The sequence below is a fragment of the Cuculus canorus genome, chromosome 8 (assembly GCF_017976375.1).
Source record: "Cuculus canorus isolate bCucCan1 chromosome 8, bCucCan1.pri, whole genome shotgun sequence".
Taxonomy (NCBI): Eukaryota; Metazoa; Chordata; class Aves; order Cuculiformes; family Cuculidae; genus Cuculus; species Cuculus canorus.
The window spans coordinates 32,569,462-32,587,675 of record NC_071408.1 but is presented as its reverse complement, the minus strand read 5'-3'; the positions used below and the strand labels follow the sequence as shown (position 1 = coordinate 32,587,675).

At 41.8% G+C, this 18,214-nt stretch overlaps 1 protein-coding gene across 1 annotated transcript in view; it reads left to right on the top strand.

Annotated features, from left to right (window-relative positions):
- Positions 1 to 18,214, top strand: part of COL24A1 (collagen type XXIV alpha 1 chain) — a 115,489-nt gene that overhangs the window by 20,752 nt on the left and 76,523 nt on the right. Inside the window, exons 6-14 of the mRNA XM_054073376.1 lie at positions 1,392 to 1,445; positions 2,134 to 2,187; positions 6,560 to 6,604; positions 8,753 to 8,806; positions 10,208 to 10,252; positions 12,059 to 12,112; positions 12,745 to 12,789; positions 13,452 to 13,505; positions 16,047 to 16,091. Of these exons, the coding sequence (XP_053929351.1) occupies positions 1,392 to 1,445; positions 2,134 to 2,187; positions 6,560 to 6,604; positions 8,753 to 8,806; positions 10,208 to 10,252; positions 12,059 to 12,112; positions 12,745 to 12,789; positions 13,452 to 13,505; positions 16,047 to 16,091 (450 nt within the window). The remainder of the gene's footprint in view (positions 1 to 1,391; positions 1,446 to 2,133; positions 2,188 to 6,559; positions 6,605 to 8,752; positions 8,807 to 10,207; positions 10,253 to 12,058; positions 12,113 to 12,744; positions 12,790 to 13,451; positions 13,506 to 16,046; positions 16,092 to 18,214) is intronic.

Here is an 18,214-nt window from a genome sequence, read left to right as displayed (position 1 = left end):
GAGTTGATTCATTCATGTTGTCATGTAAATACACAAACTTCTTAACGACTTTTTGGAAGCCTCAGTACTCTTTCCCATAATAGAAGCAGTTGACCTTCTTTGGTTTACAGATGGAGGCTGTTACTATAAACATTTTAATTAAATGTAATCAATCAAATTGAACTTCAAATAAAAACAAAACAGAGCTTTATTTGAGGGGGAGGGGAATCCTGTGTTGCAGAATGGTGACCTGGAAACTGTTATCCATTCAAGAAGTGAGTGCTTCCCTAAAGAGTTACTGTAAATCAGCTTGACCTCTTTGATAAACTGGAATTTAAGTGAGAATAAATATTTAATTGCTGTAAACTTTTACCTCCCTCTTTTAATTAAAATAAAAGGCAAGAAATATAGCCTGTCATTCTCCATAAATTCCTTTTTTTTTTTGTCTGTGCCCAACCTTTGATATTTAAATATTCTATTAGTTCAGACATTGTCACTTGATGAATATGCTGGAATAATTTTCTGAAGATTTATGGATGTGATATTTAAAACCAAAGACAAAATACTTGACTGGAAGCTCAAATAAAATCCTTCGAACTTGTGTAACGGAGGCCCTTTAAATAGATTTGACAGATCTGTGCAGTTGCAGGATGCCTTCAGCTCATATTTAGTTTGAACACTTTGATAGATGTGTTAGGAAAAAACCAGCAGCAACGCTGATTTGTTTTAGTACGATTCCTCGTGGCAGGAATCTGACCTGTTGTGGCAGGTGTTAAAAACTGCTGGAGGACAGAAAAAGAAATCTAATAAAGCTTTCAGTGTCAAGGGCTGTAAAGCCGAGCGACTTGATATTGTTTGTGTGCTTTTTGGTATTATGGAGTTTTATAGGAACAGTGCAACTTTAAAGTTTATAATTGATTTTCGCAATATATATGTTGGCTGTGTAATAGAATACATCACTAGGAAAATAATCACAACCAATCACTCCTAGGATTTGGTTTATAATGTATTTGCCTCTCCAGTTTATACCCATTGCCCTTTGTCCCATCCCCACAAGCCTTTGTGAACAGTCCCTCCCCAGCTTTCCTGGAGCCCCTTCAGGCACTGGAAGGTCACTATAGGGTCTTTTGGGAGCCTTCTCTTCTCCAGGCTGAACAACCCCAACTCTCTCAGCCTGTCCTCGGATGGGAGGTGCTCCACCCCTCGGATCATCTTTGTAGCCTCCTCTGGATGCAGTACACTGTTGTATTTTGTCGTAGTTCTTTACTGAAAAAGCGATGAGAAAAAAAATCTACAATAAGTGCATTTTATCTAAATATCCTCTTGCTCTATCAGTGAAAGTACGTTTCTACACGCGTTATTAAAAATTCTCTTCCTTGGGAATATTAACGAGCGTAATTTCTCTGCCACAGGGCCCTAAAGGAGACCCAGGATTCTCTCCAGGACAGGCAAAATGTGGGGAAAAGGTAAATTATCTAAATGAGAGCAAAATGTTTTGACTGTCCTGTTCATTTGTTGAAGTCCTGTTTAATATTCAGACAAGTATGAGCACACAAGGCTTTGTATTTACTGTGATGCTGGTGTATTTTGATACTTGTGTGAGGCTGAGCAGCCCAGTAATGAACAAAAGACAAATAAATGATATTCAATAATGAAACTTAGATGCTACATTTGATTTCATTGTAAAAATAAAATAGTTAAAAATGAAATGGAAATGCTTTTAGAACAAAGACGTTGAATTCTGTTCCCACTGATATAGCAAAGTATAGCTGCCAGTTTTCTTTAGTACCTTGCGTTGGTGCAGAAAGTCGTCTAAGACAGACAAAATTAGGTGATAAGTGAACATATTATTGTATGTTGTGTTGTATGTAACCACTTTTTTAAGAGCCTTAAAAATGTCCAAGAATGCAAAGATATGAGGTCCTACACATTTATAAGTCTGTGTCATGTTCCAGTGAAACATAATTATGGATATTGTTGCCCAGAGCAGCGGTGGCTGCCCCATCCCTGGAGGGGTTCCAGGTCAGGTTGGATGGAGCTTGGAGCCCCTGATCCAGTGGGAGGTGTCCCTGCCCATGGCAGGAGGTGGGACTGGATGGGCTTTAAGGTCCGTTCCAACCCAAACTATTCTATCACTCTGTTTTTGTTGCACAGGGGGATCCAGGCCCCATAGGCTTTCCAGGCCCACCAGGTATCAAAGGCCAGAAGGTAAGATTCCATTTTCATGGAACCCTCCCTTGCTGGAATGCAAGGTGGATGTGTGCTGGCTCATGTTCAGCCGCTGTTGACCAGCACCCCCAGGTCTTTCTCTGCCAGGCAGCTTTCCAGCCACTCTTCCCAAGCCTGGAGGGCTGCGTGGGGGTTGTTTTGTCCCAAGTGCAAGACCTGGCGCTTGGCTTTGTTGAACCTCATCCCACTGGTTGTAGCCCATTGATCCAGCCTGCCCAGATCCCTGTACTTCCATTTCAAGGGCTTCCATTTTTGGTTTGTACCCCAATACTGTTGAGGGATTGCTATAATATTGAATAAATAACATATTTCTGATATTCAGTCTCATCTTGCTAAAAAAGAAGGGGAAAAAAACCAAAACCCTTATGTATGACTTAGTAGTGTCTCAAATTCTGTTTGGTTTTGAGGGTTGATTTGTGTTAACTGTGTAGTTTCTAAACCATGAGGTATTTGACAGCGAATAAAAGCTCTAACGTTCCTCCAGGTTTTTATAATAGTGTAATACAAATCTACGCTCACTTCTTGATGATTGCTTTTTGTCATCTTGATGTTTGTCAATGTTTTCCTGAAAGATCAAGAAATGTGAGTTTTTTCTTTATGGAATTCATCATCCATTTCCCATTAACTGGGGCAGTGGCTTTGGAAAGCTGAAGTGGAGGGTGTGCATGATTGCCCTGCTCTAGGGTAGCTTTGGTTGTGGAGAAAACTGCATTTAACAGGTTTTTCTAATCAGAATTTGTCTGGTTCTGAACTTCCTATGCAACGTTACTTGGTGGTCATAGAAAGACATGGGTTGTGGAAGATTGAGGCAGGACTGGATATTATTTTCACTTCTTTTTTTGACAGGAATGACTTTAAGAAGCCATATTCCATGTGCTTTTGCTTCTAATTTTCTGAATATGTGAGGTTGTGTTAAGGAGAGTTTATTGGAAAGATTAATTTTACCCCAAAAGTAGGTATTTTTTATAAGCACTCCATGCAGTAGAACAGCACTAGCAAACTACTGTTTTGGGTGGGAACTCTAAAATGATGTGTTTCTTTTTATAAAGCTTAGAATTGACAGTTTTTCAGTAAAACAGTAAACCAAACGTATGTTAATAATCAGTACTCTGGGAACGGTTTATTGCGATTGACTGTAGTTTTCATTACATGCCATGTGTCGGAGTATGCGTCCTTGTGGTTGCATATAAAATATATAATACTTCTCATGCCTTAACACATACTATAAAAAGCCAAGATTTGCTTGAGGTGTAGGGCTCCAAATTTGTTCTAGGATAAGAACAGAAACATGTTTATGAAGTGTTTAAAGGCCTTTTCCTTTCAAGCATCTTTTGAAGTGGAGAAGCAATGGCAGGAGATGAGTGTTGGCTAGAGGAGAGTGCTGTTTCCAGAGCAGCTGCATGGATCTCTCATCTGGAGCTGTCTTGATGGGGCCATTTTTAAACCAGCACTCAAACTTTTCTTTGTATCGGTCCAGAAACCTCACAGAATGGTGACCTCCTCCTTCCCCATCACCCCAGGGCTGAGAAGGTCAACCTGATCTGACAACGTGTGCTGGCAGCCCAGAAAGCCAACCGTCTCCTGGGCTGCATCCAAAGCAGTGAGACCAGGGAGGGGATTTTGCCCTCCTGCTCCACTCTGGTGAGACCCCACCTGGAGCCCTGCACACAGTTCTGGAGTCCTCAGCACAGGGAGGATGTGGATCTGTTACAGCGAATCCAGAGAAGGCCATGGAGGTGATCCAAGGGCTGGAGCGGCACCCATACGAGGACAGGCTGAGAGAGTTGGGGTTGATTGGCTGCCATAAGATCTCCCTGCAGCCTTATCTTCTCCAGGCTGAACAACCCCAACTCTCTCACCTTATCCTCATGTAGGAGGTGCTCCAGCACTCTGGTTAGTGAAAACCAAAGTATTTTGAGAGGACTGTCAAAGTCATAGTAAAGGAAACACGTGCGTGAAAACTCTGGTTTTGGAGCGATACTCATTTTAGCATGGTTTAGCTTCATTCCCAGGCAGCGTTAAGTGATTTAGAATGAATTAAGGCCATGTTAAAACTCAATAAGGGTACAGGTGTACTATAAAACAAGAGTTCAGATTAGTTTTCCTCTAGCGGAGGTAAGATGCTGTTGTGTAGAAACATGCACACCAGTAACCAGTCTGTCTTCTTCATCTCTCCATTCCTTGTGTGCCTTCTTTTGAGAGAGTCCGTGCGCGTGTTGAACTGACACACTTGGAAATTAAATCGGAGAATCGTAGGATGATTTGAGTTGGAAGGGATCTTAAAGATCATCTAATTCGAACACCTCTGCGATGGGGGGTTGATAAATGTTGATAAACGTCTCTTCGAGTGTTTCTGTGTAGAGCAGCACTTGATTTCCTTTTCTCCTTGTACAGAAATAATAAACTCCTGAGAGATTTCTTCTAGCAACACCAACTTTAGTTGGTTGTTTAGGAATAGAGGATAAAATTCTGAAAGGGGTAAAACTCATGAAACAGAATGGGTTGAGACTGTAAAAACTACTTGGCTTTCTGACAGCTAAACATGTGCTGCTGGCTTATTCTGGCATCTTTACTTATGCTTTAGAAATTTATAGAATAGAATGGTTTTAGGCGTGTGTTAATATAGTAAACTGGGACATTTCGTATTAACTGGTTTATACAAGATCAGCTCCTGGCTGTTTGTATTACAGATTCTTTATTCCCAGCAGCAGTGCAGACTTTGGATTCAAGCTAACCTATATAAATTATTTAGACTTCAGCTACAGGAGAGGATTGAAACCAGAATGCATTATAGTTTTGCAGTGCCCTGTGTGCGATTCGCAAAATGAAAGGACACACCTGCTCTGTGTGGGGCTTTGGGAAAAGGAGGCCTCTGGGCTTCTTGAGGAGAACATCTCTTTTGGATCAAGAGTCCTCAAGCAACCTTATACTGGCAAAGTCCAAACTTTGAGACCTGACAGATGTCTTTCATTTTTATTTTCTCTTTTAGATTAGACATTAGGAGGAAATTCTTCACGCTGAGGGTGGGACGGTCCTGGCCCAGGGTGCCCAGAGCAGTGGTGGCTGCCCCATCCCTGGAGGGGTTCCAGGCCAGGTGGGATGGGGCTTGGAGCCCCTGAGCCAGTGGGAGGGGGGTTGAAATGATGTGATCTTTAAAGTCCCTTCCAACTCAAACCATTCTATTATCTAAAATGATCACCAAGCAAAATAATTCAATCTTTTAAGTTTGTATATGATAATAAAATTAAATGCTTGCAGAAATACTCTTTGTGGTCACACAGAAGCTTATCTAAAACTTTGGCACACCTGATTTCCTGAAATGAGTTGCAGAATTCCTTCTCATTACAGCGGGTCTCAAATCTCTACTGACTAATAAGCATCATCACGCTGCGAGGCAGCCAGATGTTTGACATCGGCGAAGACACTCCTACTCAGTCAATGGCTTTGAGGCCAATTTTATGATAGATTTCTGTTCAGAATCAGAATTGTTTGGGGCTTTCTCTTTCAAGCTGCAGCTTTTGGAGCTTGCGTATTCCCAGTACCTCTTGCAAAGGATGTGGAGACCAGACATTTGGCTTCTGCATCAATCGTGCAAGTGTTACAGTCTCCGTGTTAGGCCAGCTTGCTTGGGTATGTGCAGTACCATGTGCAGAATCCAAGAATGAGGTTCCTCTTTCAAGTGTACGGATGCAAATGGCAGGTTACAGCTCTATTTTTAATTTTATTTTTTTTAAAAGCTAAAATGTGCATGAAATAGTCGATGTGCAGGGAGTGAAGTGTGACAGCTTCACGATTCCAGCACCATAGGGAAGATTTCTGGGATGAGGAACAGGCTCTTCTCCCTGCTGATATAAATTCCATAATATAAGGGCTGGAATTTGTTCTATGTGAATATTTAAAAGAGATATCGTGTCCTGGAAGGTCTGTTGTTCTTGAGAATGTCTTAAAATAGCGTGGGTGACCGTGCACTCATACGTGTGCTCTGAACTACCTTGGTAAAGGGCATTGTAGCAAGGATTTGGAATGGGGGAAAAGGAGCTGTACCAAATCCAGTTCTGGAGTTTCAGCCATAACTGGGGACAGCATCCCCCATACTCATGTGTTTAAAGGAGTATAAGTCTGGAACTGTTTTTAAGCATGTGGATATCTTGGAATAGTTTAAGCTGCCATCAAGATTTCTTACTCCTCTAACTCAGCTCTTCTCTGAGCTGCTAAAGGTAATCCACACTAATGCTGGAGGCGAACAAGCGTGGATAATTTTTTCTTGATAAAGGGAGACTGGAGTAGGTAAAAAAAGGTCCAGTTTGTGTGTTCTATTGTATTTATCATATATCTCTTTCTCTACCTGTAGGGTCTTAAGGGTTATCTGGGACTGCGAGGACCACGGGGTGAGCAGGTAAGTGATGAAAGCACAGTACACGCTGCTCTACAGATAAACAATTGAGGAGGGAAGAATGCATCATCCCATAGAAGTGTTCAATATAAGCAATCAGTGTAAATTACTGACAGCGTAAAGAAATACTTGATCATTCTTGACCAAGAATTCAGATTATTTAAAGATGAGTGTAGTAACAAGTGGTCTAAAAGAAATGGAGAAGACCAGCTTGTTTTTCTTCAGCTACCGCGCTGGCTTGGCAGAGGTTGGTGTAAAATTCTCTAGAAGCGCAGTTCAAATTCTCTCTAAACCTCTGCTAATTTAATGCATTTTAAATCTCCTAGCGTGTAGAAAAAGAAATAGTTATTTAGTACTTTTTCTCACTTCCATGTCAGTCCAAGAAGCAATCTGAATGTGAATTTGAAAGGCGTCCAATCTCGTTAGCATTAATGAGACTCCTAATGGCAGAATTGATGGAAGCTTTGCGGAAGACACTGAGAGGGAAACAGTGATGATAACGGATGATGGACACCAGAAAGGAGATGGAAACGCATGAATATGTCCATGACCTTAATGAGTTTTATACACAAATCTTAGCTGAATGAGTGGTGATTTTTTTCACAGGCCCACAGGCATTTTTCTGTGATGACTCTAATTTAGCCGTGAGATAAAGGGATGGCCACTGAACAAAAAGGAATCTCAGTCTGAAGAAGTTGCAGGTGAAAAGTAACTAGTTAGTTGCCATGAAGGGGGAAAAGTGGCATGTGCATTGAAAAGTGATTCTGCTCATTATTCCTGCAATCGAGGATAACATAAGTTCCTTCAAAGGCAACTATAGAATGTGAAACCCGATGATGTGCAACTGTTTGATATCTCTGTGTTCTTATACTGCTGCTGTCAATATTCCCTTTCAATGTTACCACTTAGAAACCACTCCGACCTGACTTGTAACAGAGCACTGTGGATTGAAGTGCTTTGTTTTGCGAGTAATTCTTCCTCCTGGCTTTTTCAGGGCTGGCAGGAGAAGGGATGGGTTAAACCATGCCTTGTCATCTGTAGCACCTGCCTGTGTCTGTCGTTTTTAGAAGGTTGTACAGTCAGGACAGGCGTTCTTATGAATTTGTGGATGCTTGAGCTCCTCGTACGGCTGGTAAAAAAAAGAAAAGGTTTAAAAGATAAATTGTAAATGCAATGATTCTACTGAATTTTTAGGGATTTTTTTCACATACACATATTTTGAGGTACAGCTGAGCTAAAATGGATCATGGATCCTAGTTCCACGTTGGATTATCTTCAGAAGATGAATCACTACTGGCTGAAAGCAGGTGACAGAATCACCTCAATGGCAAAAAGTAATACCACCCCTTTTTGGATCCGCACTGCCCAATTCCGCTTCCTAAGGCAGTTGTTTCCCCATAAATCAGGTGTGAACAGCTTGGAGAGGAAGTTCTGATCCCTCGCCATGGTGGCACTGACAGGTGGCAGTGGGTTGAAGGGTCAGGAAGGGAGACCGTCCAGTTTACGGAGTTGGCTTGTTTAAAATAGAATTAACTGAACAGAAGTGCTTCCTCTGGCTCGGTGATGGAGCCATCCGATTTGTCTCTGCTTCAGGAAAGCACAGTTATCTGAAAATAAACGGATGTGTAGATAAAAATTGCTTCTGGGTTTGATTAGGAGGAAGTGGGTGGAGAGAAGTTCTACATGTTCATGACCTGATTCTGGAAGAGAAAAAGAAACTTTACTTTGTTAAGGACACAAGGATTCTTCTTTAATGGAACACTTAACACACTTGTCCAAATACAGAGAAGACCAGTGCAGTTACTTCGTGATAAGGATCTGTCTCTTGTTGTCCTCTTCAATTACTTTGTATAATAGCATCTATGTTTTTATTATGGAAATAAGGGGTGCACTGCCTTATTTCACAAAATCTTAGACTGCTTTTCTTGGGATGCTTTCAAAAGGATGTGTAGCTGAAATTGATGGAGTTACTTAGATATCTGTGATGATCTGTGTAGCTCGCTCAAAAAGCAATTTTTCCTTGAGCTTAAGCTGTCTTTAATGAGTAGTTGTTGAAATAGAAGTGATAAAACTAAGAAACTCCAAAACATGACATAAAATCTGTTCTTTTTTTCTCCTTTATTTCCCTCTCCCACCTCTTTTTCCATTTAGGGAATTCCAGGCTTGGCTGGCAGTCCCGGGGCAGTCGGTTACCCTGGCAGGCAGGTGCAGTAACTATACTGATGTCTTTGCAGTTCTGTGGGGGGGTTGGAACTACTAATCGTAGAAATATATTTGTTATATCCTATAACAGTATTGAGTCCTGTGGATTTGAAACTTGGCTGAATTGAATGCGGTAATGCTGTACTGTTTGGGAATACAAAAATGACATTACTGAAGTACTGAGTGTCTCAACACTTCACACTCCTCCTTAAATCTCTTGTGGTTCTATGTGTTTTATCATCTTCCTATTTCAATTTCAGAAGCAATATGAAGCTTCCTCCTGGGTTTTACCAGTGGAGGTACTTCACTGCTGAAGCTATTTCTTCAGCCCCTTAGGGAAATAGAACAGTAAAATATTCCCCCCCACCCCATTCAGATACCTGAGAAGGAGAACAGATAAAGCCAGAAAGCAGCTTTCTTATAAACACAAACACTAATATAAACATTATATATATTTTTAATTTTGATATAAGCTGACAGACCAGTGATACAAATAAGACATAGAGTGGAAATCATGGGATCATGGAATATAATCATAGAATGGTTTGGGTTAGAAGGGACCTCAAAGCCCATCCCATTCCAACCCTCTGCCATGGGCAGGGACACCTCCCGCTGGCTCAGGGGCTCCAAGCCCCATCCAACCTGGCCTGGAACCCCTCCAGGGATGGGGCAGCCACCGCTGCTCTGGGCACCCTGGGCCAGGGCCTCCCCACCCTCACAGCAAAACATTTCTTCCTCAGATCTCCTCTCAATCTCCCCTCTTTCAGCTTAAAACTACAGCCCCCGCCTTGTCCTGTCCCTGCACTCTCTGATAAAGAGCCCTTCCCCAGCTTTCCTCTAGGAAAATATTCATTAATTTCCCTATACAAATGTGTATGAGCCTAATTCAACAATTTAACTTTGTAGTTAGAATATATTTTATGTATTTTACATATTTACATATTTTATGTATTTTATATATTTACATATTTTATGAAATATTGTAAGGGACTTCTATAGTAATTGATGATAACATGTTTGTGTTGAATCGCATAAAATGGTTAGAGCGTTTGCACTCCATGTGCTGCTCTGCCGTTGGCTTGAAAATACTTGGTAATGTGTCCAAATATAAAAGTTGTGGAATATCCTGTGAAATTACATCACTGTAATGTGAAATTACTGGGTGTGGAAAAAATAAATTACCTCACGGAAGAAATAATTTTAATATAAAGGAGATTTCAACCATGAATTAATGGGAAACCTTTCTGAATGTGGTCCCATGGGACTGCTTGATGACCTTCCTCTTCAATCCTAATAATTTTAAGACTGTATTGCCAGTTCACAGTTAAATACTCTAACAGTTCTTGTAAATGGAGCATATCTTGTTGTTTAAACTGAAGTACAACTCACGTCTTTTCATAATAGGGCTTAGCTGGACCGGAAGGTAACCCAGGTCCTAAAGGTAACAGAGTAAGTAAACGTTTTAAGCTTTTTGGCATTTGTCTCTGTTTTTACCTTTTGCAAAAGAAAAGGGATAAGGGTTTAGTTTCAGCTCTTCCTGCTGGGCTGCTCGGTCTTTATAGGACCTACAAGTGAGAAAACAGTGTTTTGTTCAGAGTGTGTAAGGATGTGAGCAGCACAGAGCAGTCTTCCACGGTGACCCTTCCTCTCGCTCGGAATGCAGGCAGGAAGGAGAAGGGAAGCGGTCCCAACTGTGGGGGTGTGAGAGCTGGGACTGAAGAGGAGCCGAGGACGTTTCCTGCCTGAAGCATTATTTCCATAATGGAAGCTGTCAAGAAAGGAGACGTATCTGGTATTTGGAGTCTGTAACAGCTACAGAAGCTGATAAAGGGAAACAGTCCTGTCACATAAAACCATAAAAGTGATCTTGAGATTTTGGAGTAGCGCAGTGGTAGTCGTCTATGTCGTAGGGTCTGAAGGCTTCCTGTGCTCTACTGGTTCAGGGTTTGCTTTTGATTAGTATCGGAGGTAAAATAGGTTGAATTTTTTCTATTTTGTTTCATTTGGGGTTTTTTTTAACAGGCCCATGTGCATGTCTCCATATGTGTGTCTAAGTGCTTTCTTCAGACCTACTCACTTTCTTCCAGAAGCTTGCATGTTGCTCGTTGCACCCAGGATCTGACGGAGCCTTTTGCTGGGTACTTTCAGGCCCTGAGCAGTGTGCTGTGTTCTCAAATATCTCTTAAAATAATCTTACTAACAGGCTCTACCTGCAGCAGCTTCTTAAACCTATGTTTCATTTTTTTGGAGTGTTTTTTTTTTTTGATGTCAATTTTCATTACAGTGATGGGAAAAATGAGTTTGTCGGGATCAAGTGCCAACAAGATATTGCACCCTCAGGGATTGTATCTTTTACATTTCTTCAGTTTATTTTTGCTCAGCTTCTCAACGCGTTTTGTGTCATTCTCCCCTTAGCCAACGAGGCATTAAGTGATCCGAGTCGCTTCCTGAAAAGCTACCGCTTTTCTGTTGACACAAAGCTAAAGACAGCCAATGGATGAGTAACTTTAGGGAAAAACATTTATCAGGTCTTAAGGCGAAGTCTTGTAAATGGATCCTACAAGCAACTTCAAATCAAAATGATGCCCCAGCCCCACTGAGACCTCCTTCTGTGTTGGTGTGGAAAAAAGAAATACCTTTGTGTTCCTTAGGTCTGGATGACAAGATAAGCACTATCTTTCATCATTTATAGATAGAGACAAAAAAACCCAAACAACAAACCACCCCACACACCCCCAGATCATTTTAATCAGAGGACTAGAGAGAGAGAGAGAGAGAGAGAAAGCAGCACTGGTAGCACGAAATCCATCTCTACTGCTATTTTTGTACATTGTACTGACCTTTCTGCTGAGTTAACACCATGCTTCTGTGTCCATAAAGCTAATTATAAGATCTGTTTCTGACTTTGTGAGGGGAAGGTGGGAGAGAAATGCATCGTGACTGACCTTTTAAGGAAACCATTCTGCTTACAGCAAGGGAGATGTTCAAGAACTCTTGTGCACAGCAGCAATCACCCAGTGTTATTAAAGATGAGAACGTCTTTTTCTGATATATTTCGTGGATATGATTAACTTTAGCTTTCTTGTATTTCATTTATCCCAATAAATAAGGTCTCTAATGCAACTTTGTCCTATTGGAGCGCTTTCTTAGTACTTCTAATCCCTGGATCTTAAACCCACAGCAGGCCAATAATGAGAGACAAGCAGTGTTAGTGGGAAGCATCCTTGTAATCAAAACCCGTTCTTATGTTTGTAGGGTTTCATTGGACCTCCAGGTGTGGCGGGACAACCGGGACCTGAAGGAGAAAGGGTACGTTTAACGGAACATCAATGAGATATTGATGTTTGGGTGGTAATGCGGTATATGTTTAAATGGGGATAACCGTTCATATAAATCTTTGTCTAGAAGCAAAACGGATGCAGAGGAAATGAAATAAATGGGTCATATCTAATTAGTCTCATGAATGCAAAGCACTAGTCCTAAAGTTAAATGGGGAGCGGCTGTCAGCTATTACTGTGATTTAATCTAGAGCTTCAAGGATTAAGGGTATTTTTCCTTCCCACTAATGTCCATAGTGAGTATTTTTCATCTTGTTTGGTCGATAATTACTGCTTGTCAGTTTTCGGTTGACGTTTGCAATTAAACCAGCGCAGATATCTTAATCTGTGCTTGAGCTTTTGCTTCTCTTGGTCACAAAGGATGCCTGGCCACATACTTTGATGGAAGTACGGTGTGGCCCTTCATAGTTATTCTGTTGTGGCCACAGTAAAGACAAAGTTTGTGTTTCTGTCCCCCCTTGTAATAGGATGTTGTCTCTATGATTCTTTGCTCAAATCTGTGCCCCTCCTCACTCTGTCTTTTTCAGTCAAATGCGGGTTCAATTACTTGAATTTAAGCTATTGAAGAAAAGAAAACCTATTTATGGGTTATTTCTTTCTCAGGGCATCCCAGGCCTCCGTGGAAAAAGAGGTCCTAAAGGGAGACAGGTAAAGCTTTTAACCCATCTTAGAATTCCTGTTGACAACATGAATACACCTGTAACTCACTCTGTAACTTTTATCAGCTGAAAAATGTTTACTTTATTTTCTCTGTAGATGACTTTCTATTGTTTCCAGTTAGTACTTGGGAGTACTGCAAGTTCTGTGCAGGTTATAACCATCAGATATTCTGAAGTGAGGAAGACTTAACCTGATGAGCCTTGTGGCTGGTTACTGATGTCACCTACCTACAGATTAAAAGAGGACAGAAACACATAAATACATAGTAAAAATTACTGTTAGCACAAGGTGCGGGTATGATGTAAATTCCCTAAGTCCAATTTTTGGCATTAGTTTGAATGCATATCAGCTGCTTCTGCTGTTTCTGGACTACGGTAAATTATAGCTGTTCCCTACTTAACATATATTTCTAGAGATGAGAATAAACACAAATCTGCCAAGTATACATTACCAAGGTTTACATATTTCCTGTGGTGTATCTTCAGTGCCAAGTGTTTTGTTTTCTGCTGCAACCTTATTATTTTAGGTCTTTGAAGCTATCCAGGAGTTTCCAATTTTAACTTGCTGGTGGTTTGGCATTGGAAACTGCGTTAGCATCCTCCGGTTGCACACTCAGTTGTGCAGTCTTCTCACTCAGTCTTCTGCTTTAGGGTTTTCCAGGTGACTTTGGAAACAGAGGCCCCCCCGGTCCAGACGGGAGTCCCGTAAGTATCAGAACGTGTCATTAACAGGGTGAAATTTGTAATGTTCAACTCCCCACCCAAATGAAAAGAAGAACTTTTGTCTCAAAAGCAACACCTTGAAGTCCACAGGGAAGTGCTAGACTCTTAATTTTCCATGGAAATTGCTAGGATAATACTGTATTAAGCAATGGTACCAAAAAGAGAGAGAAAAGAACCAGAAAGCTGCTGAGAGAACAAAGTTTCCACTACTGTGAGTTCTGACTGCCTTGAGGATCAGACGCTTTGCTGTCCTCGTTGCGTGACTGATGAATGTTTCATCTTCAGAAATAGTTGCATTGGCTGTGATTTTGTGCTGTTTGTTTAAACCATTATTCTAAGATCACCTTAACAAAACAGGCTTCTGCGTGCACGCCAAACCCCCGGCTTTTGTGTGCTTCTGCATTTGACAGTTGATTCCATCCTTTGAGCAGTTACTGAATAAGATTATGCGAGCATGTCATTTAGTGCATTATAATCAGTGTGATAACAGCTTTGTCCTTGGCAGTGTGCGCAGTCTGAAGTGCTCTCGTGGTATGGGGTTCAAACTGTGGCACAGTCACGTCTCTTTGCTGGCTGCCCTCGCTGGAGCTTTGTTGTCTTGCCGTATTTGTAGGGAAACTTTGGCTGCAGACTCCAAACTCAGGTTTCTTTTGATACAAGAAACCAGTGAAAGGGCTTTGGGCCAGAGAAAGGAACAGCAATAAGTGCTGGGCAAAAGAGCAACCGATTTGAATCTGCTTTTATCACTGGCTGCTTGTTTGGAAATCGCTATCAATGTGTGCCTAAAGGTTGTTCTGATATGGACCAGAGACCGCAACTGGGTGGAGGTGTGCTCCTTGCTGAAGGCTTGCCCTTTCCTGACACTCTTAAAGGACCTTACTTTAGAGAAGCTTACGTGAATTTTTCTGGTGGGTTATGGACATTGGGTGTCAGCATTTGGAACACAGGAAAAAAATTCGTTTGCATTTCTGATCCCTGAGGTAAAGTTCACTTGTGGGAATGTAGGTGATGTAAACATGGGGCTTTTCATCTTGAAAGCCCTCTGAGAGGTTGCGAGTATATCGCCAGCTGCTTTGCAAATGATATAAAAGGGTGAGACCGTCCTTTTCCTCCTGGTACTCCGAAGTCTCCCTCCTTTCCTGATGAAGTGGATACTCTCTCTCCACAAGATCTGCAGAACAACAGTACTTTAATAGAAACGGGGCTCAGAAAGCCTGGATCTGAAAGTACAGACTTGCGCTTTACGAAGAAGCCTGGTTTGACACAAGCATTTGCAAGCAAGTTCCTTCTAATCTGCCAAGACAGCTGCTGATCTCGCTGCCTTCTCAGACAGGCGGCAACCCCCTCCCCTCCTCCTGCTCAGCTCTCCCTGCAGGGCTTGTTCAGGCAAGGGGCCAGAGCTGCAGCTGCGGGGGGCTGCAGTCGAAGGCCCTATTTACGGAGCCTGTTCGTGAGCTGGTGGTGGAGAGCAGGGGCTGCCTGGGAGGCCTGTGGTGGCAGGAACGTGAAGGGAAGATGTTTCTTCCCATGTGCTAACTTGACGCTAATGATATTTGTCTCCGTACCTAAATTCTTCTGCTTAGCAGCATAATCACAGGATGGTTCGGGTTGGAAGGGACCTCAAAGCCCATCCAGTCCCACCCACTGCCATGGGCAGAGACACCTCCCACTGGATCAGGGGCTCCAAGCCCCATCCAACCTGGCCTGGAACCCCTCCAGGGATGGGGCAGCCCCCACTGCTCTGGGCACCCTGGGCCAGGGCCTCCCCACCCTCAGCGTGAAGAATTTCTTCCTCATATCTTATCTCAATCTCCCCTCTTTCAGCTTCAAACTGTCCCCCAACATCCTATTCTTGCACTCCCTGATCCAGAGCCCCTCCCCAACTTTCCTGGAGCCCCTTTCAGCACTGGAAGCTGCTCTAAGGTCTCCTCGGAGCCTTCTCTTCTCCAGGCTGAACAACCCCAACTCTCTCAGCCTGCCCTCATAACCTTTCCTTTCCACAACACCCTCTCGGTCCTCTGAGGATGTCGATCTGCCTCAGAGGATTTTGTCAGAGCATTCAGCTTCCCCGGTGCTTAGTCTGGAACAGGCTGGAATAGATGTGCTGGCACCAGAGGATGTAGGAGAACACAAAGTTGTCCTCCGTGCCATGCCCAGCAGCCATGCCCTGTTGGTCAGTGTCAGAAAGGGCTCAGATTTACTTGTATAAAAAATTCCACTTCACTGTGTGTGCTGTTTCCACCCCAAAATATTCTTTTATCTTCTTCCTGCTTTAAATCTGGTAACAAATCTCCAATTCCTTACAGTGCAGGATTGATTTCATGATGCGAATATATTGATCTAATTCCGCAGCTGGGGATTTCAGTAAGCGTGTTCCCCTGTGCAGTGATAAGCTGTCATTCTTCAGAAACTCTCTATAAAAATCCCAACTGACTGCTTTGCCCATCACTTTTGTTTATTTTCTCACTGGGAATTTTTTAACATGGTAAAATTCAGGTAATCTAAATCTCATTTTCTTTGAAGGGAATTGTTGGTGGTGTTGGTCCTCCTGGATTTCCAGGACTAAGAGTGAGTAAACTCTTATTTTTTACTTTGATATGGCTCCCTTAGAATATTTGTATTGTATCTTTGTGAAATAATAAAAGCAAATGTAAGAATCCAGGGATTTAAACAGATTTTGTTTTAGTTACCCATGATTTTAATTCAAATCACTCTACAAAATTGATGTTATCAAGTACTTTTATACTTGGTTTGGATTTGTATGCTTATTTCTGATCTGGTGTGTCTTTTTTTTTGCTGGAAATAACCAAGTTTGCTAGTTTTTACCCCTAGAGCCAGTGCTACTCATTGAAAAAGTGCAATATTTTTAAGCATTTAAACTTCTACAGCCCTCATTTGTTCCTGTACATGGCTACCAAATGAATTCCTAAGCAAAATTACTTTGCCCCATATACAGTATCATATTCAATAGCTTTCTTATGGTTTTAGAATAAGGTCATGATTCTGCTTGTGGAGTTACAAGCCGTAGTTGTGTAAATACAGTTGCACCAGAGCAGTTCCATTATGTGAATGAATCCTACAGGAGGAGGGAAAGACTGACACTTTTATACCGTGTAGTATTTGAAGAAATGCGTGTGTTTACTGAGAGAGGACCTGGATTTGATTCTCAATGTTGGCTCAGTCAAGGCTGGCTACCCAGCCGTGTTCATAGCTCATAACATTTGGGAGAACGTAGTATGTTTATACTTGAAATAAGAAATCATGGTTTTCTCTAGTTTGTTGTTTTGGGGTTTTTTTTGATATCTAGAGATCTGTTTCTTCATAAGCTTGTTTAGTTTACACTGATGGTCATCTAAGTTCTTCTTTGAAGTACCACAGTTCCATTATTATTATTTTTTTATGATATGTTCATGACAAAAGATATTCTTATCAGAAGTCTGTTGCTGCCTGATTGGGGTTATTATGGCATTGCTATAGTGAAGACACACAAGCTTGGTCGAGGAGCCCCTGTAGCTTCCAGCCTTCCTCATGCAGCCAAGACTCATTCTGTTCTTGTCGGTTGACATATTTGAGCCGCTTGAACCACTCATGAGACCAGAGATTGCATTCTTGGGACTTGGGTTTGAATTATCGTTTGCTTTTCTTTCTTGCGTGATTGTGTTTGGAATTTCACCTCAAGGGTTTTGATAACTGTACAAATGTATCTGAGGTTTTTAAAAGAGCTTACTATGTCACTTCTCAAGAGATGCTGTTACTGGTTATTTTGACTAAAACTTGGTCAGCAGTTTAGCCCTTCCTAGAAGTCATGAGTGTAGATGTTTACATGGTCAAAATCTGTTTGCCGTAGTGCTGAGCTGTAGTCACTTATACAGAGAAACAAATTGTCAATAAGAAAAACAAGATTTCTGGAGGCAGAAATAATGTTGTAAATGAGCTTCTGGTCTTAATAGTGTTTAGTGCTTGGGATAACAAATGTGTGAACAGAAATATGTAAGGACAAGTGCTTATGATGTAGAAATGCAGCTCCATAAAGGCAGGGTGATTGCACATCCTTCTGACAGGTCTAACGGGTATATTGGGGGGTGTTTAAAGGTATCTTCTTTTATTTAGTGAAAGCACATTAGCGATGCGGCTCAGGGGCAGTCAGCTCTCTGTGGCTGATAAGACCTTAGCAGTACAGTAAGATTTTGCAGTTGAGGAAAGTGGCCCAGCGGCATTTCCTCCAGATTTCAGAAGCTTCAGCAAATCTAGTTGGGATTTTTGAATAAGACCAGAACATGGCTAAAGAGGACTTCACTATACAGTGGCATAAGTCTTTTGTGGATTCTAACACATCGTGTATAGGCATAGTCTGTAAAATTTACTATTATGTGCTCCTCTGTGTCTCTGCATTACATTGTATTAATTACTCTGGTTCCCACTTTCCCACTTAATAAGATAATTGGAAGAGCTGTGCTTTATTCCGGACTTTCTTTACAAGGGACCATTGCGCTCTTTAAACTGTAGCAGAATTTGAGCAAGACCCCAGAGGAATTTCAGGTGACCCCAAGTACAGCTTGTGTGGTGCAGCCCTGTTCCTGGAGCACTCCTGTTCTCCAAAGGGCTTTGTGCTCCTTGGCCTCTTTTCACATGGCCTTTATTCAGGCAGATGCTAGCAACCATCCAAAATTGAGTAAAGAACGCTGCTGTCT